This window comes from Pezoporus wallicus, unplaced genomic scaffold, assembly GCF_028554395.1.
Source record: "Pezoporus wallicus isolate ANWC-B61680 ecotype Strahan unplaced genomic scaffold, APGP_CSIRO_Pwel_v1 contig_8839, whole genome shotgun sequence".
Taxonomy (NCBI): domain Eukaryota; kingdom Metazoa; phylum Chordata; class Aves; order Psittaciformes; family Psittacidae; genus Pezoporus; species Pezoporus wallicus.
The window spans coordinates 459,745-484,661 of record NW_026641258.1 but is presented as its reverse complement, the minus strand read 5'-3'; the positions used below and the strand labels follow the sequence as shown (position 1 = coordinate 484,661).

The following is a 24,917-nucleotide window of genomic DNA, read 5'->3' as shown; positions in this document are numbered from 1 at the left end:
TTGCACACCAGGAAAGCAGAGTCGTGCTGTTGCAGGGTGATCTGCCTCAAAGAGGGAAGGCCCTGCTTTCCTTTGCTGGGACTCTCCCCAGAGAGCTACGAAAAGTGAAGTACAGGCTGCTGTGGGCAGCTGGGTGATGCTCCAGGATCAGTCTGTGACCTCCTCCTGCTTTATGCTGCTGATAGGAACAGGAAGCTCTGTATCTTCAAACTCTGCTATTGAGGGGTCGATTGTTTCTTCTTTCACCTGCACGGCAATGACTAGCAAGAAACAGAGAGAGGAAAATAAGTAAGTAAAATGAGCTCATTCTGCTTCACTCTACCTGCAGCACCCCAGAACCTGATCTGTTCATGCAGATGCTCAAAACGCCCCAGAATTCCGGCGCACTTCTTGAGGGTCTCTTACTGTAGGCAGCCATGTCTTGCCAGCACAAAGCTATCCATGATCACAACAGCAATCAGGATGGGACTAAACCCTGGCAGCATTCAGCTGCCTAATCCCAACAACAGCTTCTCCTAGGGAACCATGGGGTTCCATTGGGGGTCCATTCTCTACATGCCTGGGTCCACAAAGGGGAAATTAACCCTCTTTGAGCAACAGGAACCTTCATGAGGCTTCATCCCCATGTGTGCAAAGTGCTTCACCCAACCATCTTCCCCAGTACCCACTAGGAGTGGCAGGTGAGCCAGCTGCCAGATGCTTTTCTGGTCACCACATCTCCTGATGGTCAGCACAACAGACTGTGTTCACATGCTGTGACAGCCCTTAGAGGGACTGGGATGTGACAGCACACCTTGGACATGTCCATCTTGTCTCTCCACCCAAACTGACCTCACACAACCAGACTGCTCAGTAGGGCAGCCGGGCCCTCAGTGGCATCCATCAGCAGTATCAAGATATCTAGCTGTACTGGTGCCACCAAACCTTCCCAGGAGGCAACCCTTTCCAGGGAAAGCAGGCAAGGGCTTTCTTCCACTCCATCTGTCTCTGAAGGAGTGAAGACTCCTTTCCCTGACTACATAGCCAAGAAGCAGCACAGGCCTTGGGAGGGCTGGTGGTATGCAGGGTGTACATGAGAGAGCTGCATGTGCCTGCTGGCTAGAGTAACTCACTCCCTTACTCTCATCAGGTGATGGCTCTGGCAAAGCCTTGCTGGCAGCTTTTGCTTCTCGTTTCGCTTTCGGAGCAGGTGGCTTCTTGGTGGTCTGCTTGATGTTGCGGGTTTTGACCGGTAACTTTTTTCCTTAACAAAGAGATAACAGAGCATGGGGAAAAGCGTGTTTCTTCTTCCCTGGAAAATCAGCAACCCTGCTCCACTGAGAAACCACAGGCCAGGGACCATCACAACTGACCGGCAAGCTACATGGTCATTAGCTGTCAACTGGTTACTCCACAGAAATGCCCTACTGGAGAAAAACTCTATAGTTATCATCTCAAGATACGCTCCTCCAGGTTCTCCATTAAAGGCACTTCAGCGTGTGCTTAACTTCCAAAGAGTAGGTCCTGTTGGAATCAGTCTGGAGTCAGCTTTGCTTACCTGTCTGGGTCTAGTCCTAGGCAATGGGCATGTTGACTGCAAGGCATGGACATCGTAGCATTAATAATTTCAATTTTAACTGACATTTTTACTTAGCTTGTCTTTAAATTCTTTATATGTCCTTTCCTCTCCACCCCCCAGGAAGGAATTTGTCTGTCTACTCATGATTTGCCACAGCTACTGCAACAATGATCACAACAAGATTAAACAGTAACATGGTGCAGCCCCGCTACTGGCCTCTTCAGCCATCTTAAGGCCTTCTTTCCCTCAGCACAAAGCAGGCAAGACTGCTCTCCAGCTACCCTTCAGCTGCAGCAATCTCCCTCCATCCACAGACACAGTAGGGAAAGCAGCACAACCTCACGCCTGGAAGCAAGCGCCATCTATACCTCAGCCAACAGAAAGTAGACTGCGAAACAGATCCTTCCAGCACACAGAGCTCTCTGCTCTTTTAGGTAATAGGGCAGTTAAGAAGGATGAAGCTGTGTTGTCAAACCCACAGCTGAGTGAGGGCATCCACAGCAAGACAAGGCCTCTCTCTCCTGCTCTGAAAGGACATGGACAGGGTTCCTCTAACTGGGCCCAGCCTGCGAGCGAGCGGGAGGGCATTAACCAAACATCACTCACTCTTCTTTCCATAGGGTTTCTTCTTCTTCTTGAGCACCTCCTTGGCCTTCGCTGGAGTTGTGGGCTCTGTCATGGAGACGAGAGGGAAACGAAAGCCAAGTCCCATAACCAGTAGGTAACTGGGATGAAGTGACATAAGCGAGAAACAAGATACACCCGTCCCCCCAAGCTAACGCCCTCTTCCCAAGACAAGCAGCTGAGGAGAAAGCATGGCTCTGGTGTAGTTGCTGTCTGTGCTTCCAGGTGAGGGCCCAGGAGCAGGCTGGGGCAGCACAGGGGAGAGAGGCCCAGTAGAGGTTTGGCAGGGGCAGTAAAGAACCAAGGTTTGTACCTTGGGAGAAGAAGGAAAACAACTGAAAAGGTGAGGCAGTGGCCTCCTTGTGAGAAGGGAAGGAATAAACTCTTGAGAGGGATGCTCTTACCTTTTAACAGACAGAGCCAGAAAATTGATGAGAAAAGGGAGCAGGGGCCAAGCTCCCCCTGCTACCTGGCTGAGGTTGTAGGTAGGCTTAGTAAAAAGGAGCTGTGCAGGGATAGGACCACCTGGAACTCTACCCAACGTCATCAGGAGCAATACTCTATTGGTGTGTAGGTGGGGAAACAGAGGGAAAACAGAGCCAACCTCAAATCTCAAGCCGTTTTCTCCCCACCAGACTCCTCTCTCTGCCAGCTACTAGAGTGTGTGGCAGCAAGAAGATTTATGGTAGCCAGCACAAACCAAAGAGGCCATTTTCTCCTCCCTACAAGGCCCATAAAAAAGGAGGAGCCACTCACAGAGAAGGAAGAGGGAAACCTTTTCCTCTAGTGTTAGAAACCACAGTAAAATCTTCCCTCACCTGGAACAACAGGTGGCTGAAGCTGGTAGCCTGTCAGCTCACACCACCCCACAGGATAAATGTCTGGAGACTCGCAGTCCACCCACTGGTCATACTCGTTGTCCCAGCCATCAAAATGGATGCTAAGGAGACGGTGGACCACACGCTTCACTGTGGCTACACAGATGAGCCGGGGCTCCATCAGGTCCACTGCTTCCACCTTCATGCCTGCCTTAAAGCCATGGTTTGGGTAGTCCTGGTGGCAGAAAATGTGAAAAGAGAAAACTCAAGGACCCAGTCCAAACCCACATTTGACCACCAGCACCCTAGAACAGGCTTGCCTCCAACTTAAGCACAGAGAGCAAGTCCCCAGTGGCACAACAGAACCATCCACTCACATACAAGAAGGGGGCACACGTGAACAGATCCAAGGCCAGGTGTGTTCTTAGTGAGTCTCAGCCCAGCCTTTGGAAACAAGATCCCGACCCTGGGGGGAGCAGCAGACAGCAGTTAAGGAGCACCCGATCAAACCCATCAGCGTCATAGCCCTGGGAGATCAGAAAGACCAGCACAGGCCCAGGTGCTGCAGCAGTTTTGCTGGCGCAAAGCAAACCTCCCACTCACCCATATATCCACAGGCAGCAAGCAGTGCAGAACCCACTAGGAGCCTGGAGCTCTTGAAAGCACTACAGAATCCCAGGTCATACTCGGAGGGACCAAGATACCATTATGTTCACAAACGGCATGACACTGCTTATCCCAATCAGCCAAACAGGGCTTTTCCTCTGCTCAGCACTGGTGAGGCCATACCTGGAGTGCTGTGTTCAGATCTGGCTTCCCAGTACAAGAGAGGCATGGACATAGTGGAGAGTCCCAAAAAGTCATGAAGATGACAAGGGCACTGGCTCATCTTTTATATGAGGGGAGGCTGAGAGAGCTGGGACTGTTCAGCCTGGAGAAGGCTCAGTGAGATCTTATCAACCTATATAGATGCCTGAAGGGAGGTGCAAAGACAGATCCAGGCTCCCCGCAGTGGTGTGCAGGAACAGGACCAGAGGCAATGGACACAAATTGTAACACAGGAGGTTTCCTCTGAACATCAGAAAACACTCTGCACTGTGAGGGCACCTAAGCACTGGCACAGGCTGCCCAGAGATGCTGCAGAATCTCTATCCATGGAGATATTCAAAAGCTGTCTGTACATGGTCCTGGACCATTAGAGGTGACCCTGCCTGAGCAGGGATGTTGGACAAGATGACCTCCAGAAGGTCCCTTCCAACTTCAACCACTCTGTGACAGCCAGAGCTCTTGTGCACCTGCTTACTAACTGCAAGCACCCCTACACCTCTCTTCTTCCTGACAGCACTCACTGTATTGAAGAGTCGTGCTGGAACAGGTCTTGATTTAGTCTTTTCCAGGTAACTTTCCCAGTTGAAGGTCCTTGCATCTTGCCCTGCAGCAGGAAGTGGTGACAGGAAAAAGACAATCACTGAAGAGACCAACTGGGGGAAAAGGCAGAATAGGCAGGAAGGAGGCATAGCAACTGATTGCAAAGCAGTTTCATAAACCAGCATGTACAGACTGATCCTGATGTGGGACACAAACCTAGTGCACAGGCTCCATGGCAGTCCAGCATCCCCTTCCAGCAAGCAAATACAGAACACTGCAAGCCGCAACTCTGAACATCCATGTCAAGTCATACATCCAAACCACAGAGAAAGGTGAGGAGAAGCAGGAGGCAGGAAGTATGTTCAAAGCACACCATTAAGACCAGTCTTTCTCCCACCAGCAGATATATCAAAGGAGGACAGAACAGCACTGCACAAAAGTGGTGCAACACAGAAATTCAGAGGCAGCCCTTTTTGGGTGTGGCCATACAAAGCAGTAAAAATACTCAGAGGGTGATTGCCTCTCAGGATTTTGCAGAAACACGGGTCTCAGATTTATTCATACAAGAATAGAGGTAACTCCTGCCACTTTTAAGTACGGAGTCATGCAGCAGTGGCTCTACTTATCCCTTCCCACCCTCCTTGTCCTTTAAACTTTTGATTCTGCTCAGTCTGGGGATCTTACACCTCTCCTGCTGATCTGCCAGGAGCTATCCACCATTCCATTAATGCCCTCTAGAGATGGTACTTCCTTCCACAAAGCAGTAAGACTTAGCATATGGGAAGAGCAAAAATAGACTGGATCTCTGAACCAGCCCTATCTTCCTGAAAACAGGCAGATCGGGACCTTTTGGTTTTGATTTGCCTGAACCTGACCCTGCAGGTTTGTACCATAGGGCAGAGCCAAAATCTCACCTTTTGGAGGGGTCAGAGCGATGTTGTTCTTCTGACAGAAATTGACAGGGAAGATGGCATGTGAGGAGGCATGATAGCAGAACCAGTCAGAGCAATCATCAGATGTGGCTCCATCAATGCTGATCATGAGATACCCATCCAAGAGGACCTGAGATGGGAGTGAAGAGCACAAGCATAGAGCTTCGCTTGTGCTTGTACCCCACAGAGGTACCGCAATTGCCACTAGAGAGTAAAATGCAATGTTATATGCTCCAGAGCATGCAGTAGCTTCTCCTTATGTGTCAGTCAACACAAGCTAGTCCTCAAAGCAGCAGCAATTTCTGCAGGACTGGGACCAAGGCTAATAGCCTACTGAACAGGATTCAGCCATGAATGGTCATAAGCTCTGTTCTCCCTCAGAAACAGACTTTATTGGGAGCCCGGAGACCCACCACAACAGCCAGGTCATGAATTCGTCACTAGGCAAAAGGGAAGAGCATCACCTTCAAACTCACTACTCCCACAGCAACAAGACTTGTCCCATCCTGTCACTCCCTGGTAACTGGTTCCTACCAAACGTGATAGGCATGTCTGCCCCAATCTCTCCACATTTCCAAGCAACGGCTGAAGGGAATATTTTACAAACACAAAGAGCTCTCCTAGTATCTCCCTGCCAAACCCCAGGTGTCAAAGCCGCCTGCTTGGGTCCTACAAGGGCAAACAGATTCTGGAGGGAGCAAGAAAAAAACCAAGTTGATGCCACACTTTCAGGACATGCAGTGCATCTTGCTGAGGAAACCTGGCCAAGCAATTTACTTCCCCAGCACTAGCACAGGAATAGAGCTCACTACCACCTCATCAAGACAGACTGCAGGAGACACATCCATCCTCAGCTTCCTGTATCAGTAAATGCATGCCCATAAAGATACACAGTTCCCCACAAAGAGGTCACCCTGCAACTCTTCTGCTCTTCCCTCTCTCCTCAAGAGAGCACTAGAGGTCTCTCTTTATGCATTCCAAGAACTGGAGAACAAATCTTTCCTACTGCATGCCCAAGGGTGAAGGAAGGGTGGCTGCCAGTCACACACACTGGACAGTTAGCTTGCAGATCAAGCATGCTCATCTTCATGCTGTCCACTTAGGTACACATGGACAACTGCTGGTCTTATCAGCTCCTCACACCTGTGAGGTAACACTCCGATTCTTTCCACACAGCAGCTGCTTACCTCTCTTGACAGCCCTTTCCTAATGCAAAATCCTACCCAACCTTACTAGTTTGCAAAATCCTGAGGAGAGGCTGAGTTCTCTCAGCTAAACAAAGTAGACCCCCTTCTGCCCATGGGACTTACCTTGCAAACAGTGGCCACACAAATGTTGCCCAGATTCAGGGGGTCAATGGCCTCCAGCTTCATGCCTTCCTCAAACCATCCACCTTCAGCATAGACAGCTCGTACCTAAGGGAGACTCTGGTCATGTGCTGTCAGGAGTATGGGACAGTCCCACCCCGACACCAAGTGCAGATTAGAGCTTCTTTACTTGGCTCAACCCAAGCTGGGAGAGGAAAGAAATACTACAAGAAATACAAAGAGGCTGGCAAACCAATGCTGTGTTTGAGCCAGCAATCTCCTGCCAGGGCTCTGGCCAGTCAGAGTGTCAGGCCCAGTACTCAGCTGCTGTTCCACAAAAAAAGAAGACTCCTCATCTCAGTCCCTATCAGTATGATCCAGCTCCTTCCTGGAACTGGTCTCTTCCATGCAATCGTCTTCCCTCTCCAACTCAAAGCTCCAAGCAACTGCTTGCCCTTCACCTGAGCCCCTCAATCTGTCACTGTCTTCTAGTTCTTCCATCTTTCTATCGTGACCTGCCCCTGCCCAACCACAGCCTTGACACCCCAAACACCTTACTGCCCTGTAGCTGTAAAAGACACAAATAAGGCATTCTCAACAACCCATCCAGCAGCACATATACCCAAGGAAGGATGCGGTATCATTTCTTCCTTTGCTGATTTGATCTACCTTCTTAAACAGATAGGGGACAGCATCACAGTAAATCTTCCGGAAGGTGGGATGGTTTGCCATTTCACTGCGTTTTTCTTCTGCAAGGAATGAATGAAACAGAGGTAAGAAAGCTACAGCAACTGCAGTAAGAAAGCACACTGGTTATTAATTCCCTGGTGAGAGCTCAGCTACTATAAAAAAAAAAACTAGACCAGAGACCATGAGGAGAGTAATAAGAACAGGTCAGCCCCTCTAAACCTCCTCATAACGTGGGCTGTGATGCAAGGCTTGCTTAAAAGCAGATGGCTGAGCTTCCTGAGCACTACTGCTAACACCTCTACACGCAGCTGTAATCACTAGGGAGCTGCAGCAAGGAAGAGATGGAACCAAAAGGATCAGCAGTGCTGGAGTCTTGTTTGGGGTTTTTTCTCTACCAGTCTAAGCTGATCAAAAATTTTTCTCTGTGAAGCCCAGAAAATCACAACTTGATGGCATCCAGTCTTGCAGAAGCCAGCATGAATTTCCTCAAAAAGACTTTCAACACCTGTGATGTTCCAAACTCTGCATTCTCATACTGTGGGGATAGACTATCTGCTTCAGGAAAGAAACCCTACAGGCCCTCTTTTCCTGACGTGTGGCAGCAGACCACTGGGCTTTTATCGATCCAGGGGAAAAAGCAGCAGACACAACTCCATAGGCTTTGTCCGATCTTGAGGCAACTGCCTGGCTCCTAATATGTCAAGACCTGTTAACAGCAGGGTCCAGACAATTCATAGCAAATCAGAAGATGCTTGTGGTGCTATGATCCCTACCTGTCTTCTTCATGCTGTGGCCCACTCTCCGTGACCAGCCCACAGGATGGATGAGGGGACTCCACATATGGCACCAGAAGTCATCATCACTGTCACCGTCCTCATAGAGGAGTCTCAGTCTGCCCCCGATCACTGTGTCCACCACTGCCGTGCGCGTCCGGGACACGTGGTTCTTATCCACCACCTCTACCCGCATGCCCTGCCGGAATGGGTACTTCATGCTCTCTGCCATCTGGCAACAACCAACAGAGGAACCGAGATCAATCACACTTGGTGTTTTCCTTCTCCAAACACTTCAGAGAACAGCCTTCCCCTTAGACTTCGCTGGCCAGCACCCTGCACTTCCCAAAGCTGACAGGAAGACACCTCTGGGAAGGGATGCATGGAAGCAGGTTCATCAGGGAGCAGCCAAACCCACACACAGCAGCACAGTGGGGTACGTGCACCCATAAATTTCCCCTGTTCTGTGGCCCCAAAACAGCCACCCCCACCCTGGCCCAGCAGCCATGCTCAGCCAGCACCTTCTGTCAATGTCCTGAGTGGGAAAAACAGATGTTACTTCTTGACAACTCCAGCTGACCAAGAACTGAGTGAGGAATCGTGTGCCTTTTTCAGTCATGACCACAAGGGTTTCAAGGCTGGCTGCAGTTAGACGTGTAGCAGACAGGGCAACAGGATTTTCAGTTGACTTAAAAGAGGTCAAGTCCTTATTTTCACTTTTTCACTCTGATCAGAGGTTGAGCAACATGAGGATCTATCTGCTCCAATGCCAGAGTTATTCTGCAGACTGACCAAAAGGCACAGGCACAAGAGTCACTGGTTGCCTTCTAACTGATTTGTTTTGAGACTTTAGTTTGCTGATCCAGCCTGGCCCTACTCATCCACAGATGGCCAAAAGTGTTTATAGCACTCCTGACATTTTGGTACTGCAATCCCAGAATACCATGCAGCAACTAGGAAGCACAGCTCAAAACAGACTCAGACAACCAAAAACCAGCCTACACCTGAATCTGAAATTTTTAAGGTAAGATCTTTCCCTTTCACTTCCTGTTCATTAGAAGGGAGTTGAGATGCAAAGCAGAGAAAGAAACTGACAACATCCGTCTCCCTCCACCACTTCCCTTCCACGGTATGAGCTCTCAGCTACAAGCTGTGGCCCAGGACCAAGAAGCTACAAGTATCCTCTTGACTTTGAGAAGCCACAAGGGAAACACCAACTCTGTCAAGGTCTCCAGCCCAGTGTCACCAATCACCTCACACACAGGAAAACCTACCACTTGTCCGCTGTCTCTGGGACCATCTTCCTTATTTGTGGTTTCCAAAGCTGCCAGGGACAAAAGAGCCTCTTTTCCCTGACAAGGTCTAACTCCAGCACAGGCTAAACAGCTATAAAGCTATCAAGGCTGCTTTTTTTTACAGCTGCTCCCATGCACTCTGAGGGAACCCGCACCCCTCTCACTCGCCACAGGCTACTGTGCTATCAGCAAAGGTTTCTGACTCTCAGCACTGAAATGAGGCAGGGAAAGCTCAGGCTGGAGCTTCACTAGCCTTTCCTTTCAGCAAAAGGGTAAATCTTATCCCCAGTATTTCCCAGCAGATTAAATGATAACAGCTTTAAACCCCATCTATGACCCAAAGGAGAAACAGTTGGGCTGACAGGGCCTGGAGGCTTTAGCATTCCCCACAGCATCATGACAGGTATCTTAGGAGTATGGCGAAGCACTCACTGTCCCTGTCATGCCCAGGTTTTGAGCAGTCACATAGGAGTTGTGTGGATCAGAACCAGAAGAGACACGTTGCACACGTATCTCTTGGCTTCAGCTTCATTTCCACACATAAAATGACATCTTCCACATTTACCTTGATGTGAAAATCCACTGGGATTGTCCTGGCTCCCACCAGTTTTTTCATGAGGTAACTTCTCCAGTCAGTGTATTTGGCATGGATACCTACATACGCATAGGGAAAAAGCATATCTTTATGATCAAAGGAATTACAGCATCACATTACACCTTTCTTCCTCTCTGAGAGCCCATTTGCCTTAAAAGGACCTTTTCAGATGCAGATGCTGTACCTGCTCTCAGTTCAGACAGCTTGCCCCCACAACTGGCTGAAAAGGATGGCCATTACAGACTGGGCTGGGCCAAGCAGACACCCAACTTGACTGATCTAGGTGTGGAAGTGACATTAGAGCAAAACCATGTGAGCCACACCAAGGAAATCTCAGCTTGCCAGAATTTTGCTAAACTGGCATCCGTCTCTGAACTGCCAGCTGAGCAGTGGTCGGAACCACTGCTCTCCCCAGAGACACTGCCCAGGATGTAGGACCAAAAAGGTCCTCCCAAAGGTTAAGCCTAGCCACTCTCTGGGTCAGAAGAGGAACAGCAGCTGCATTAGTTTTTGTCTGTAGGTTTAACACTAGCTCTGTCACCAGCACCCCCAGGGTGAAACATAGGGAGATGCAGAGGGAGCAGTTCAAGCAGTCTCCAGCTTCCCAAAGAATTAACTGCTCCTTGTAAATCAGAGCACAAAGGGAGCTGTGGTCCCATATACAATGGGAGGATCTGTCCCCCTGTTCTAGGCATAAACCAAGGCTCCTCCACCACCCCTCTCACCCCACACTCACTTTGTGGTGGTACCAGGATTTTGCTGTTGATGGCACACCAGCCGATGGGGTGAATATCCACTGTGCCCAAATTGCACCAGAAGTCATGGCTAGCATCATTCTCAAAGCCCTCATATCGCAGAAGGGCCCGGTACCCTGCCAAGACAGAGCAGACAACCACAGCAAGGCATTAGAGACCAGGAATTTCTCCTCTTCCTGCTGAGCACCAGAGGCTTAGTCCTGACATCATGGCCTTCAGAGCTCTGCACAGGTTATTAGAGCTTCTCCAGCCATTCTGGAGGCAGAACCAACCTTGCAAAGAGCCCAGCAACCAGAAGAGGAACCAGATGTTGGTTTCCTCCCAACCCCACCCTGTGGTATTTCCTGTTCCGAAATCTCTCAGCAGCTGCAGAGCTCCAGAGAGCTGATGTTTTCCTTGACCAGCAACACTCAGCTCCCCAAAGGCTCCCCCAGAGGTCAGCCATCCCTACCTGTCAGGAATCCCATTGCAGACATACCTACAGTCTGCATGACGGATGCAATCCAGTACACACGGCTGGGGAGCACAGCATCACTGTTCAGCACTTCCACTTTCATACCTTTCACCACATCATCCCACTGATCGAAGAGCGGCACCTGAAGGATCGAGGCAGCCGCAAGAGACATGGACAGTTAGAGCAGGGCTCATTCTAGCTTTCAGAAACATGTTCTAGGCAGCCACACTTTCACCTTAGGCACATGCACGCCTTACCCTTCCTGTATCTGCCAACAGCTTGAAATGCAAACAAACTGTCCCAAACATTTCACAGGGGCATTCACTGAGGATCCCAAAAGGCAGAACACTGTATAGCAATGCTTAACTATTTCACTGTCAGCTGACCTAGAAGCCCAAAGTAACTGCTGCCATTCCTCTATGGTATCAAAATCCCCAACCATCAATAAAACTGCCAAGTCTTCCTGACCTATCCTCTAGGTAAAGGACATTTTGTTAGTATTATCACAGATCACAACTCAAAAGGAATATAACAAGTGAGTCTTATTACGTAGAGAATATTATGTTACATATAATACCTGAGAACTGCTGTTCTTCCACATACGTGCCTCAGCTACTTGGCCCATAAGGACTGCAAATCCATGACCACGTCAGCTGAGTTTCCCTCTGCACACCACCCTGGGCTGTGCTCACCCAAACAAACTGCAATTAGGAGCTGTCTCCAGCCAGCAATGGGCCATCACCATCAGCAATGTCTCTGTCAAGTCCCCCTCTGCTTCTTCCCCCAGGACTCCTGGTCCCTCTATGGGACTCCCATTCTGAGCTATGAGAAGCCCCGACTTCCTTCCCTGCACCACCTCCCCAGGCCTCTCTCCTCCACTTGTCACAGGAGTACAGGGGAGCCCCATGCATACAACATGCCCCATGCACACTGCAAGGCACAGTAAAGAACTCACATGTTTAAAGCAGCTGACAGGAGCTGCCTTGAAGCCATGCTCCTGCAGGTACTTTCCCCAGTCAAAGCCCAGGACGAGAGCTACAAGCAGACATGAGAGCAGAAAATCAACTGAGATTATAGAAAAGACACAGAGCACCCTGTTACCTGGGACAGATCCCTCTGCCTCTACACACAGGAACTCTGCATTACACCACATTTTCCCTGCTGGGAAACTCAATCTTATGAGTGCACAGGGACCAGTCTCCTACAGGAGGCACCCTATATTATTAACTGATCCTTGCTGACATGTGCTTTTGGCAAAGGGGGAGCAGGAGGGGCAAGAAAAGGGGCCAAATTCAGCCCATGGCTCAAGCACTCCAGGTAAGAGTGTAGAATGCATCCTGTCAGTGTTAAACCACTTAGCAGCTTTGCTTCTCAGTGGCAATACTGCAGGGTCAGGTCAGCAGCATGTGCTTCCCCAAAGGGTGCTGGGAAAAATGAGAGTGAAGCACCGAGATACTCATTCCACAGCTGCTCCTGATCCAAGGCTATAGATCTGAACTAGCAGCAGCCTGCTCAGGGATCAATCCCTGCTGCCACCTCCTGGGGCTGATTTCACCCTAACACAGCAGCTTGCTACTACTTCAGCTGCAATAACTGGTTGTTCCTTAAGCTGATCCATGAGTGACTTGGGTTAAATATACCTTCCCACAGAGAGTGGGGCAGCAAAGGGCTGGGAGCAGCAGGACATCTTTAAGTCAGTTTTGCCAGCAGAAGTCAGCACCCTGCGGCACTACAACTACAGAGTTTGCACTCCACATAAAAGGTGCACAAGGAGTGAGGATGGGGCTGCAGTAGTGGATGGGCGGGAACTCACCCACCATTAGCACTTGGAGGGAGAGGGAGCGACATGCCTCGTGTCTCGCCAGACTGTGTCAGAGCGATCCACACACATCATTTCAGTACAAGGGAGAGCAGCAGAGGGGACGAAGAGGACTGCAGAGCTTACAACCCTCCGGATGTCCCCTTTTCTACAGCTCCAGCAAGCTGCACCTCCTCACTGTCATCTACACTCACCGTCCTGGCCTGTCAGTGTCCCATCAGCCAGCTGCCCTGTGCCCTGCGAATGGAGGAAGGCCCCGATCTTTGCCGACCAGGCTGCCTTATGCAGAACTTTAGCTTTCTTCGTTGGTGGCTTCCCCTGCAAAAGAAAGCACATGTGGAACATTAGTGGCACAGGAGAGGAAGCCAGTCACTGCAACTGGCCAGCAAGGTATGCATCTTTTCCTTGGGGTGATTTTCAGGTTACTACAATTTTTACTAATGCTCACAGGAACAAGAAGAAACAGCAGGTAAAATAAATCTATGTGTCCTTCCTCAGCTTCTAGGGACCACCACCATTCAGCTGACATGCACTCTCTGGGGACTTCAGGCAGGAATAACAAGCCACGGGTAATGGCAGTCTGATCTTTAACTACAGAGCAACCACCAACTCCTGTGTACAAGGCACATCCTCAGGGAATAAGGAAGGCTTTTGACTCACCTGCAGTCTAGCCAGGATGCTGGCCTTCTTGGAGTTTGAAGAGTAGCTTCTGGAACAGGAGACGCTGCAGAAACGTTTGGTCTTGGAGAAAAAAGCCTCCCTGGTGCCCACAATCCCACACATCTCACACACAGCTAAGAGAAGGAAGGCACAAAAATGTGAACAGTTGGCATGGTTGATGTACCACAAGGACATAGCTGAGCCCAGACAATCCACATTACACACAGCCGATCCCCCACATAGCCCAGGAACTGCAGTGTCAATCTACTGCTGCCCCCAAGGCATACTCACACATACCCGTCAGCTCCTCCAGCCCTTGTTCCTTCCATCACACACGTGCTTTAGGTAGAACAGGCAGCGTAATACCTGGCTCAGAGCCACTGTCGTCTGGGAGTCGGCCTATGGATGGCTGGTGCACAGGAGAGATCGGAAGCTCTCCAGCTTCCCGGTCTGCCACCTCATCATCACTAGACTCATCCAGACAGGAGCTGCTCTCGCTGCCCATGCTGCTGTTGTAGCCCCGGAAGCTGTCATAACCTCCAAAGATGTCCAAGTCCTCATCCTCCTCCTCATCATCACCCGCATCCTCTGTCCGCTCCAAAGATGAAGTTTTGTGACAGAAAGTAGACACCAACTAAAAATAAAGAGTCAGTCTGCCTTAAAATAGACATTTTACCCACAACCCAAAGTAAACCTGCCTTCCTTGACATGGGGGACCAGGGAGAAGCCTCAGGGTGAGCAGAATGTCCACATAACAACCCCAAAGGCAGGAGTCTGAATCCTTGGCACCACTCGCTGAACAATGCCCAGCTCATACCCCAGCAGCAATTGGTCCCTTCCAGCCAACTGCCCCTGTTTCTACACTGACCATGACATGCTGTAGTATGGAATACCCCTTTGGCTAGTTTGAGTCAGGTGTCCTCTCTCTGCTCCCTCCTGGCTTCTTGTGCCCCTCCCCACTGGCAGAGCATGAGACTGAAAAGTCCTTGTTCAGGGTAGCTGCTACTGAGCAACAACTAAAACATCAGTGTGCTATCACCATTATACTAAAGTCAAAACACAGCACTGTACCAGCTACTAGGAAGAAAATTAACTCTATTCCAGCTGAAACCAGGACACTCTCCCAATACAGTTGCACAGCACCGCAGTGCAGACGCCCTCAACATTAAAGTCACTATAACCTTATAGCACGGAGCACAGAACTGCACACTCTGGCTACCATAGCTCACAAGACCAGTACAGGCTGGATGTCAGCAGGACACACTTGACTCTGAGGAAAGGTCACGTTCTCTGGAAGCTGTAGTCCACAGCTGACATCAGTTCAGAAACTGCATCAGCAGGAAGACAGAACAATGTTTAAGAGTTTTTGCCTACAACCAGATGTCTCCACAACTACACATCTTCCCTAACTCCTCATACTTGCTGTTACAGCAAGAGAGCAGAGAGGCAGCGATTGAAGAAAGGAAAGAAATCCAGTGTCTGTTTCTCAGATTAAAAAAATCTTGAATTAGGCTCCAGCTAAAGGCAAAACGAACTGGGAAAAGGCATCAGCAACTCATGAAACACCAGCAAGAAGTCAGCTTCTTCACAGGGGGTGACAGAATAGAAAGGTAGACTGGAACAGCCGCACAAAGCACCAGGATACAATTGTTCACTCAAGCGTGCGACAACAAAAGATGAGCAGCAAGTCCATCAATGCTAAATTCCCTACGATCCCTGGCTCCTGGGTATTATTACATGCACACAAACAGGAAGATCAGACTTCACTCACTGCTGTCTCCCAAGCATCCTCCCTAGCTTTCACACAAAACAGACCCATGCTGTTCCCTTGAGACTGAGTTGCTCTCCAGCAGATCCAGCCCTCAGACGGCATTCCAGATGTCTAAACACCTCAGTAAAAAAACACATTCATCTCTCTCACCGTAGGAAGTATCTTCGGGTCATTATGCCTCCACTAAATGCAAATGAAACAGGCTGACAAACAAGGACAGCACCACCCGCAACCACCACAGGGAGGAGAGACGGTCGCAGAGGTCCATGCCTCGCGGGTCAGCACCATCACCCCTGCAGCAACGAGGGGCGCGAGGGCACCTCACCATGGCGGCCGGGAGGAGGCGGCCCGGCAAACCCTCTCTGTCCCTCCGGGGCGGGGGCAGCCGTTACCTCAGTACCACACCGCTGCCAATACCCCGCTAAGGCTGCCCGGGCCTCGCGCCCTCCCGCAGGTCACCGGCCTGCCCAGCACAGCCCCCCAACGCTTTCCCCAGCACCCTGCGGACACCCGGAGTCGACAGCGTCGCTTCGGCCCGGTTGCAGCCTGGTTCCGGCCCCGGAAGAGGCCGCGGCCCGTAGCCGCTCACCTCTGCCTGCTCCTGCTCCATGGCTCCCGGGCCGCCGCCAGCCCGCCTCACACGAGGAGAGTGCGCCCCACCACCTCAACGGCGCATCTGATTGGCGGCGACCGGGAAAAGAAAGCTAATCAGCGAATAGCTTGTTCTCGCCCTGAGGCACGATGGGAAACGTAGTTCTTTCCCCGCAGCGGCGGCGAAGGGCGGTCATGGCGGCCCCAGTCAGGGGATGTGAGAGGCCGGGCGCCTCTGGCACGGCCTCATCCTCTCCAGTAGCTCTGCGTTGTCGTTAGTTCGCTAAGGCACAGAACATTATGCAAACAGAGCAACAAAGAATAATAATGATGATCATAAAAAGCAACAACCCCCCAAACTTCCACTCCACAGACCGATTTGATGCCCAGTAGCCATCAGCATGTGGGTGTGAGTGTAGCGGCCCTGAAACAATGGGAGTTGTGCATCTTCAACGTAAGGGAGGAAGCACATGGCTTCCTATGCACCTCGGTAAGTGGGAAAGGATTTGGGTTTGGGTGGGAGGAATGCCTTTGGCATGGCAGGCACCTAATGTCACACTGGCAATGCCTTTGTCCCTGTTCCACACTGACAGCAGCAGCGTGTCACCCAGGCTGGGGAGCCTCCACTGGATGCTGTGAGAGCTGCCAGCCAAGCAGGGAGGAGGATGGAGACCTCGGGATGGAGAACTGGCCATGCACTCCAACCCTGCCCTGATTTGTCTGAGACTCACACAGTGAATAACCCTATGAGTTAATGCTGCTCCTTCCCATCTCCTCATGCAATCAGTCTCAGGGCTTTCATGCAGAAATAGATGTTTTATTTGGCAAGGACAGTATGACCTTGCACAAAAGAGGCCTTGAAGTGCTTACTGTGATATTATTAGATTTTTTATGCATTCATAGCATAGTTTCTTCATAGTACAAATGATTTCCTCCATTTGGGAGCGTTTTTTTTGTCCCCATGGAAAAGTAATGTGGTCGTAGCGGTACTGGTGGCAACATCCTTCATCCCAGCTCTTTGCCAAGAATCAGGTGTCTCACTGTATGCCTCCGGCATTGATTCTCTTTTATCCAAAAGGTAAGTCTCCTGGAGTTAGTTCCATTCCCTACTTTACCTTTTATTTTCTTATCACCTTCATTGTGTCAACACTGTAAAAAGAAAAAGCTGTACGGTACAGACTGTGTAGTTAAACAAGTAACATGTGAAGCATATGCATGGTTCCCCTCCGGACATATAGCATAGCCTTGGTTGCGGGTGGAAGTAAGGCAGCATGGCAAATGTTCTTTCAAAGGCTTACCCATGTCACAGATACACACAGATCACATCGCTCCTCCAGATGACCAAAAGGCTCTTTTGGGAGGTGGTGGCCTGTCAATCAAATGCAAAGGAGTGTTCCTGTCACATTAGACCATGTCACCTAAAGCTCTGTCCAGCCTGGCCTTGAACACTGCCAGGGATGGAGCATTTACCACATCTTTGGGCAACCTGTTCCCAGTGCCTCACCACCCTCACAGCAAAGAACTTCTTCCTTATATCCAATCTAAACTTCCCCTGTTTAAGTTTAAACCCACTGTCCCTTGTCCTGTTGCTGCAGTCTCTAATGAAGAGTCCCTCTCTGGCATCCTGCCAGTTCAGACTGAGAAAGCAGCAACCAAACACAAAATCACCTGAGGTCTTTATTTTTTAACTCATGATTTTGTGGTTCTAACTTATGGCAGCTCTAACCCTGCGAGTGAACGTGGCTACAGACCCTGGCAGCATGGGTTGCTGCTAGACCTAACTTATGGCAGCTCTAACCCTGCGAGTGAACGTGGCTACAGACCCTGGCAGCATGGGTTGCTGCTAGACCCAGGTCACACCTCAGGCCTGAGGCTGCCCTGGCTTCATTTGACAGGCCTAGTGAGATGTCTGTTGTATGGCTCCCAAACCTCTGCTCATCAGGGAGACATTGTACTGGAGCTCATTTCAGTGGCACACTCCAACCTTCATACCCTATTGATGGAAAAAGGAGGAGGAATAAACCCTCAAACTCATCCTAGAAATAAGCTTCTGATTGTAATTCCCCACCCTATCCCAGTGCTGAAGGAAGATTTGCTTTGGAATAATAAATCTTATTCTCCCCTTGATTCCTTGGAGCTGAGTGAATTGTGAGAGGAGCATGTATGAGCTTCTGTAATCAGAAACAGAAACTGGAGGAGTGTAAGAGGGAAGGGAAATGCATGTCTCACTCTCCTGCCATATAACAAATTTTCAGGCAAGACACAGCACATCCACAGTCCAGGAGAGAAACAGCAGGTTTCAGTAACAGGGTTACAGTAGATGGACTAAAAAAAAACATCCAAAATACCTGCCCTAAGGGTTTTCTTTCGTGAAACTTGAGCTTACCAACCTGCTGCCAGAACAGCAGAACACACCTGCACAGGAAGAACATGGGACTCCTCAATCACTGCTATTGCTCTCACTGCAATCTCAAGAAGCACAGGAAAAGCAAATGCCCAAAGGACTTTCAGCTTATGGAACCGAGATTGCTATGAGCAGAAAAAGTGGCCCTGGCTTCCAGTGCTGTATTTGCAGACACCACAGCCCTCAGCCCTGCAGCCACTATCCCTCGCAGTACTGCAGAGACCTGGGCCCTGGCTGACCAAGCCTCATTCCCAGCCAAAATTTAACACCCAAGTCCTGCCTTCCAGCCCTTGGAGAGCCTCTCTGTGTCAGCCCAGGGATGCATCTACATCTGAGCTCTTGCTTCACTGGCCCCAGGGTCCCATGCTGCCGTGACTCTTGCTGCACAGGGTACGCAGCAATACCTGCATTCTTTCCCCATTTTAGAAAGGCTACAGCGGCACTGTGGGGAAACAAAGACAATAAGAAAAGAAGAAGGAAACAAACCTAAGTGAGGACTCCTCACTTTTCTGGGCAGCAGAAGCTATGCCCTTTCAAACAGAAGAGTGGGTTGGCAAAGAGCTTTCTTCTTGCAATGCCACTGTCACTACCTTCCAATCCCTGCTATTGCCATGGGGCCTGTGTGGGCATGAGAAGAAGCAAACTGACGGAGCTTGTGGCTGCATCCCCCATAGCTCCATGCTCCCAACATACGTCAAAGCCTGACACCACCTAGCACACCTGGGGAAAACAAGAATCTGGGGCATGATGACTTCTCCAGGAGCTCTGAAAGGCTTCGAAGATGGCTGGGGCAGATGGTGCCAATAGTAGTTCCTCCACCCTCCCTAAATCCACCACATTCCCTACAACAGGAGCGTAGCCTGGGTCCTTGGCTGATTGCCCATCAGCTATCCACAGCACCAGTTACAGAACAGGTTTCCCTTTCAAACATCACTGTGTACAGGATCCCTGCTGGGGAGTTACAACCAAGACCCTGCTCTAAGAGACAGCAACTCAAGCACGTCACCAAACCCCTGTTTTTCTAAATGAAGTGCCAGATCAAAGTTGGGCAGGCAAATACCAATGCATGCAATGTACCTATGAGGCTGATGGAGCAGCTCGGCAGCTCTTCAACACCATGATGCAGGCGTAGAGTGCTGCTGAAACCACTGCAGATGGAGCCCACTGTGTTCTCAAAATTTCAGGGACTGGGCTAGGCTCTGTCTTAGGCTGGGATCTACAGCACGTGATCTGTTTTGACAAGTCAAGGAGGGAAATGGCTCCTTGTGCAAACTGACAATTACCCAAGGGCGGTGTGGTACAAAGGCAGCTGCTAAGAGGGCTCATGACAACAAACATTCCCAAACCAGGGCAACCTCTGGCTGCTCTTCAAATGAAACCTGGTTTTAAGGGTAGGAGGCATTAGGAACAGATGCTTCTGACCACTGTTGTCTTTCAATACAGGCCCCGCACCAGGCTCTCCAGAGTCTGGGCCAGAGTCTTGGTTGTAACTGAGAGCAGCACAATCAAGGACATGGTGTGTGTAAAAAGACCACCTTGGAAACAGGAGGGGGACATACTAAGTGTGTCTCAAATACTGGAAAAGGAAGCAGAACCTGGAATGACTGTCACTATCACATCATGCACCTCAGCCTTGTGGTGCTGCCACCACTTGTAAGAGGCCACAAGGTCTGCATTGTGTGAGTAACTTGGGCCCTGTCGCCTGATTTGTCTGGACTTGTCTTGGCCTGCCAGGAGCTGCGAGGTAGCTCGTTTCACTGTCACAACAGTTGTCTAATGACTAGGTGACTGTTACCAACATTGTTTTAGGTTTTGCACAATTATCTGGTGTGACACTTGCTGTGTATGTATTATTGTAACTAACAGACAACAGGTACTAAGGAGAAGCCTGTGTAACTGCCGAGTCCAGAGTGCAGCTCCCAGGGAGCAGCTGAGAGATGTACACAGTGACTCCCATGGTGATGAAGCTGCCAGCTGTGTCCAGTGAAACATCTCAACTGCCTGAGCCATGCAATAGCACCACACTGATGGGTGTTGGCAGTGACAGACTCCCTGCTGCAGGGCACAGAGGCCACCATCTGCCAACCTGCCTAAGGAGATGTGCTGCTTGCCACGTTCTAGATGTGGGAGCCTACGGAGAGGCTGCCAAGGCTTGTCCAGCCCTCATACTGTTAGTACCTGCTGCTGCTCTTCCACATGGGCATTGATGATGCTTCCAGGGGAGACCTGGGGCGTATCATGTGAATTCACAGCTCTGGATGCAGTGGCTATGAGGATGTGGGCTGAGTGGTCTTCTGCTGGTGAGGGGGAACAGATGCAGCCTGCAGGTCAACAACTGTTTGTGCAGCTGCTCTCAATAGGAATTCAGCTTTTACAACAACGAGACCCTCTTCAGTGATCAAAGGCTGCTATGAAAAGATGGGATCCACCTGACCAAGGGAGCAAAACCACCTTTGCTAAGCTGAAAAAGGCTGTCCAAGCTGTGGAAACGTGCTTTAAACTAGAGTCAACATGTGAGAGAACTGACAATCAAGTGATGGACTAGCTTGGCAACCAAAGATTGCATTGTGGCATGGACAGGAGAGATCTTGACACATGGCAGCCTGGGGCCCAGCCCATGTGTATGCAGGAAAACAGGGATGTTCTGGGAGGACAGCATCCTACAGAAATGTCTCATAGCTTCTCTGTGAAATCAGCACAGCTGGGTGCCTCTCTGAAGGTCCCTGCTTTCAGCTACCCCAGCTCCCTGGGACCAGGGGGAATGTCTGGAGCACCCTCCATAAAGTAGAATTAGGTTAGAGAACATTTAAACAAACTAGACATGCTCAAGTCCATGGAACTTGATGGATGCACACCCAAGTGCAGAGGGAGCTGGCTGATGTCAGAGCAAGGCTATTCTCTATTGTCTTTGGAAGGTCATGGTGACTGGGGGAAGCTCCTGAAAGAATAGACTCCTGTCTCAAAGGAAGAGAACCTGGGGAACTACAGGCCAGTCACCCACACCTTAATCCTTGGGAAGGTGACAGAGCAAACCTTCCAAGAAACTATTTCCAAACACACTAAGGACAAGATGGTGAATGAGAATAGTCATCATGGATTTATGAGGAGGAAATCATGTTTAAGCAACCTAACAGATGATAAGATGACCAGCTTGATGAATGAGAGAGCAGTGAATGTTGTTTATCTTGAATTAACCTAAGGCTTTTGACACCATCTCTGACAACTTCCTCACAAACTGAGAAAGTATGGGCTAGATAAACAGACGGCAAGGTGCACTGAAAGGTTGGGAACACTGGCACAAAGTCCAGTGGAGTCAAGTCACTGGTGGTTGGTACTGGGGACAATACTGTTCCACACCATCTTCATTAGTGACTTGAATGATGGGGCAGAGTGCATCCTCAGGAAGTTCACAGATGGTACAACACTGGGAAGAGTGGCTGATACACCAAAAGGTTGTGGTGCCATCCAGAGGGACCTCAACAGGCTAAAGGAATGGGCTGACAGGAAGTTCAACAAAGAGAAATGTGAAGTCTTGCACGTGGGAGGGCCAACCCCATGTACCAGCACATGCTGGAGGGCAGCTTGGCAGAAAAGGGCCTGGTGGTGAATCGAATATGCCAGAAACATGCCCTTAATGGCAAACACAGCCAACAACCTCCTCAGCTGCACTAGGAAGAGTGTTGCCAGCAGGTGGAGAAAGGGGATCCTTCCCCTCAGCACTGTTGGGACACATCTGCAATGCCAGTGTTCAGTTCTGGGCTCACCAGTACAAGAGAGAGACATGGATATAGTGCACAGGTTAGCAAAGGAGATGATGAGGGTCTGGAGCATCTGTCAGATGGGGAAAGGCTGGGGGTGCTGGGACATTTCAAGCCTGGAAAAGAGAAAGCTCAGGGGAATCCTATCCATGCATACATATACCTGGTACAGGGAGTACACTGAGAGGCTGTGGCACATCCATCCTGGAGATGCTCATCTGGACATGGCCCCATACAGCCTGCCTTAGGAGGCCCTGCTCTGAGCAGGGAGGTGGACTAGATGCTCTGCAGAGATGCCTGCTCACCTCAGCCATTCTATGCTCCTGTGGTAACAAGTGGCTCTGTGCAGAAGGTATCTATGATGCTAGAATGAAGAAAAATAAATTAAAAAAGCAACGTAGACACATACAGCCACAGGATGATACGGCAGGCCCAGAGCTATACACAGTTCACATTGCCAAACCATCAGAGTAACCAGAAGCTGGATAAAACCATTTTAGGAGTAACAAAGAACAAGTCTGCAACATATCTAAAACACTTCATAAACGGTGAATTTGTCCATAATGTAGAACAATGAAACAGGGAAGAGCAACTTGTATTTTTAACAAACAGATGGCCCCAAGACAGAAGGAGAAACCATAAATGTTCCTCCCTGTAACAAACTCACCATAAGCCCTCCCTGCCTGCAACTTCAAGTCATTGATCCTGGGAGTCAACGGGGCACTGGAAGGAGCTGACGCGAGAGAGCTTGCATCACTGAGCTGTCTGTTATTTGACTATAAGCATTAGCACTGGTATCTTTTTGCTGGTCCAAGAGTCTAACAAACACATGGTAAGTGAAACAAGCTACTCTAACGTGATGCAGATGAATGGCAAGAGCACACAGCAGTGATACAGGTGACATCTGAAATTTGTTGCCATCCTGAAGTCCTACCCCATCCCTATCAGCCATAGTATTTCCCCAACTGAAGGGTTCTGGTTTTCCAGTAGAATTGGGGAAAGCAGATGCAGAAGGATGTAAGGGAAAGAAACCCCATACAAATTCAAGACCATTGATCATCCACACCACCTCAATGAAACATTTGAGCTTAGCTCAGAGACAGCATCTACAGAGGGGGACAGAGCAGCTGTGCTGTCACATAAAATGCCTTGTGGCATCTTTTAAGCAAGTCACTATGTTGGCATTCAAAATTGGAAGATCTATGTCTCTTTGAATCAAAGCTGCTCTGAAAAACCTCAAGGCTTCCCCACTTCAGCATAAGCCAGATGCTCCCGTGCAGGCTGGGACAATTTCAAAACATATTCTGTGTGCTAACAACATAGACAGGCACAGATAAAAGTGGTTTCCTGTGTTCGGATGCACGAAAGCATATAAGACAGAAAGCTGGGCACACTTTACATCTCACTAACCAGTATGTGGTCAGAAGGAATTTCATTTATATTCCATCCCAAGAAGTCCCCCCCAAGGCTGAAAGTAAGGCTAGGCTTTGCTTAGGTGCTGGGAAGGAAGAGGAAAGCATGCCCACAGAAAACACAAACCTAAACCAGGCATTCAGTATGTGGTTTTGTGCTTTCTGCTCTCCCTCAGAGCAGGACAGATGGAGCCCCTCCCAAAGCAGACAAGGTAACTGGGAGCTTGGTGCAGAGCTGGTCTGCACCATACAGGTGTGATTAGTGCAGGGATTATCTAAGGGAGACTACCAAAGCACAAGGCTGCTTTCCTCCAGCCTTCCAGAAACTTTCCACCATCTCGCTAAAGGCTGGTTACCAACCCCCTCTTTTTAATGCAAGATTCATTGTCCTCCTTGTGTTTATATCTAAACATCAGGCATTTTACTCCCTTTTTCTTAACAGCCTCTAACATCTGTGCACACTGCAATACACCATTACTTTTGTTTGGCACTCAGCTGAGGCTCCCATCCATCCAGGTTGCCTCCACATCTTCCACCAGCAGTTTCCCAAGAGCAGCTTGCTCCCATTGTTATTTGCCTTCGATTTTTGTGGATACACTGATGCTCAGCACACAGGTGGTGTTACAAAGATGATGTGCTCTGATCACATTTGGGTATTCCAGGTGTGTAATGCTCTGGTACAGATTATTCCCAAGGCAACCAGCACTGCACGTACAGCACACAGGGCAAGGCTGTATTGTGGGAAGTCCTCCATGGACTGGCTGCATACATGGTACCCAGCCAGTGCACAGCATGCACTCAGGATTAACTCCATGTGCATGCAGCTACGGGCAGCGCACAATTTTGCTTCCACAGACAGACCATGTTCAGTAAATACCCTACATATATCTGTCAGGTCATCAGATTCAACACAGGGTTACGGGGTGCCCAGCACCTATGGGATAAGCTTACCTCATGCTGACGCTTTGGTGCCAAAAGCTGTACAATATATTCCGAGTGAAAGAGGATGTTTTTAATATCACATATCCAAACAAAAGCTCTCATTTCAAAATGCAAAACAGGTCCTTTTGAGATGAGCTGCTCCCAGGCTGGGTGAGCTGACGGGGTACAGCTGCCTGGCACAACTGCTGAGGTCAGACCTTGGTTCTTTGGTAAGATACATGCCGGGAACAGACGCGAATGCAGAGCTGTATCAAAAGTGTCCATGTACAAGAGTAATTATTACTCCATATCCCTTATTAGAGATTTACACTTTAAAACAGTCATATACATTAAATAGCTCTCCAACATCTAAGTAGCGAACGCTTGAAGCAACATCTACGTTCTGCTACCC

General features: G+C 49.6%; 1 protein-coding gene across 4 annotated transcripts; it reads right to left on the bottom strand.

The window, feature by feature from the left end:
* Positions 1 to 66: 66 nt before the first annotated feature.
* L3MBTL2 (L3MBTL histone methyl-lysine binding protein 2) lies at positions 67 to 24,914 on the bottom strand. 4 transcript variants are annotated; one of them, XM_057422754.1, is made up of 17 exons: positions 24,536 to 24,914; positions 14,015 to 14,282; positions 13,649 to 13,782; positions 13,183 to 13,306; positions 12,125 to 12,204; positions 11,194 to 11,311; positions 10,697 to 10,831; positions 9,931 to 10,019; positions 8,071 to 8,302; positions 7,277 to 7,356; positions 6,611 to 6,715; positions 5,283 to 5,430; positions 4,350 to 4,432; positions 3,001 to 3,235; positions 2,165 to 2,230; positions 1,121 to 1,243; positions 67 to 260 (listed from the first exon to the last, which is right to left on the bottom strand). In XM_057422754.1, the coding sequence occupies exons 1-17, from the start codon at positions 24,788 to 24,790 to the stop codon at positions 148 to 150; spliced, it is 2,388 nt and encodes a 795-aa protein (XP_057278737.1). In that variant the 5' UTR covers positions 24,791 to 24,914; the 3' UTR covers positions 67 to 147. The 4 variants fall into 4 exon arrangements, with proteins under 4 accessions (XP_057278737.1, XP_057278739.1, XP_057278741.1 ...); XM_057422756.1 differs by lacking the exon at positions 24,536 to 24,914 and adding an exon at positions 16,009 to 16,074; XM_057422758.1 differs by lacking the exon at positions 24,536 to 24,914 and adding an exon at positions 14,542 to 14,641.
* Between the last annotated feature and the right edge of the window lie 3 nt (positions 24,915 to 24,917).

Bases quoted from the DNA above. Each gene is read 5' to 3' on its own strand.
- L3MBTL2 (XM_057422754.1), bottom strand. From the start codon at position 24,790: ATGGACACTTTTGATACAGCTCTGCATTCGCGTCTGTTCCCGGCATGT. The intron at 11,312-12,124 runs GTGAGTTCTTTA...TCGATCCTTCAG, and splicing joins CTGTCAGCTGCTTTAAACAT to GTGCCGCTCTTCGATCAGTG. The intron at 5,431-6,610 runs GTAAGTCCCATG...CTCCCATCTCAG, and splicing joins GTGTGGCCACTGTTTGCAAG to GTCCTCTTGGATGGGTATCT.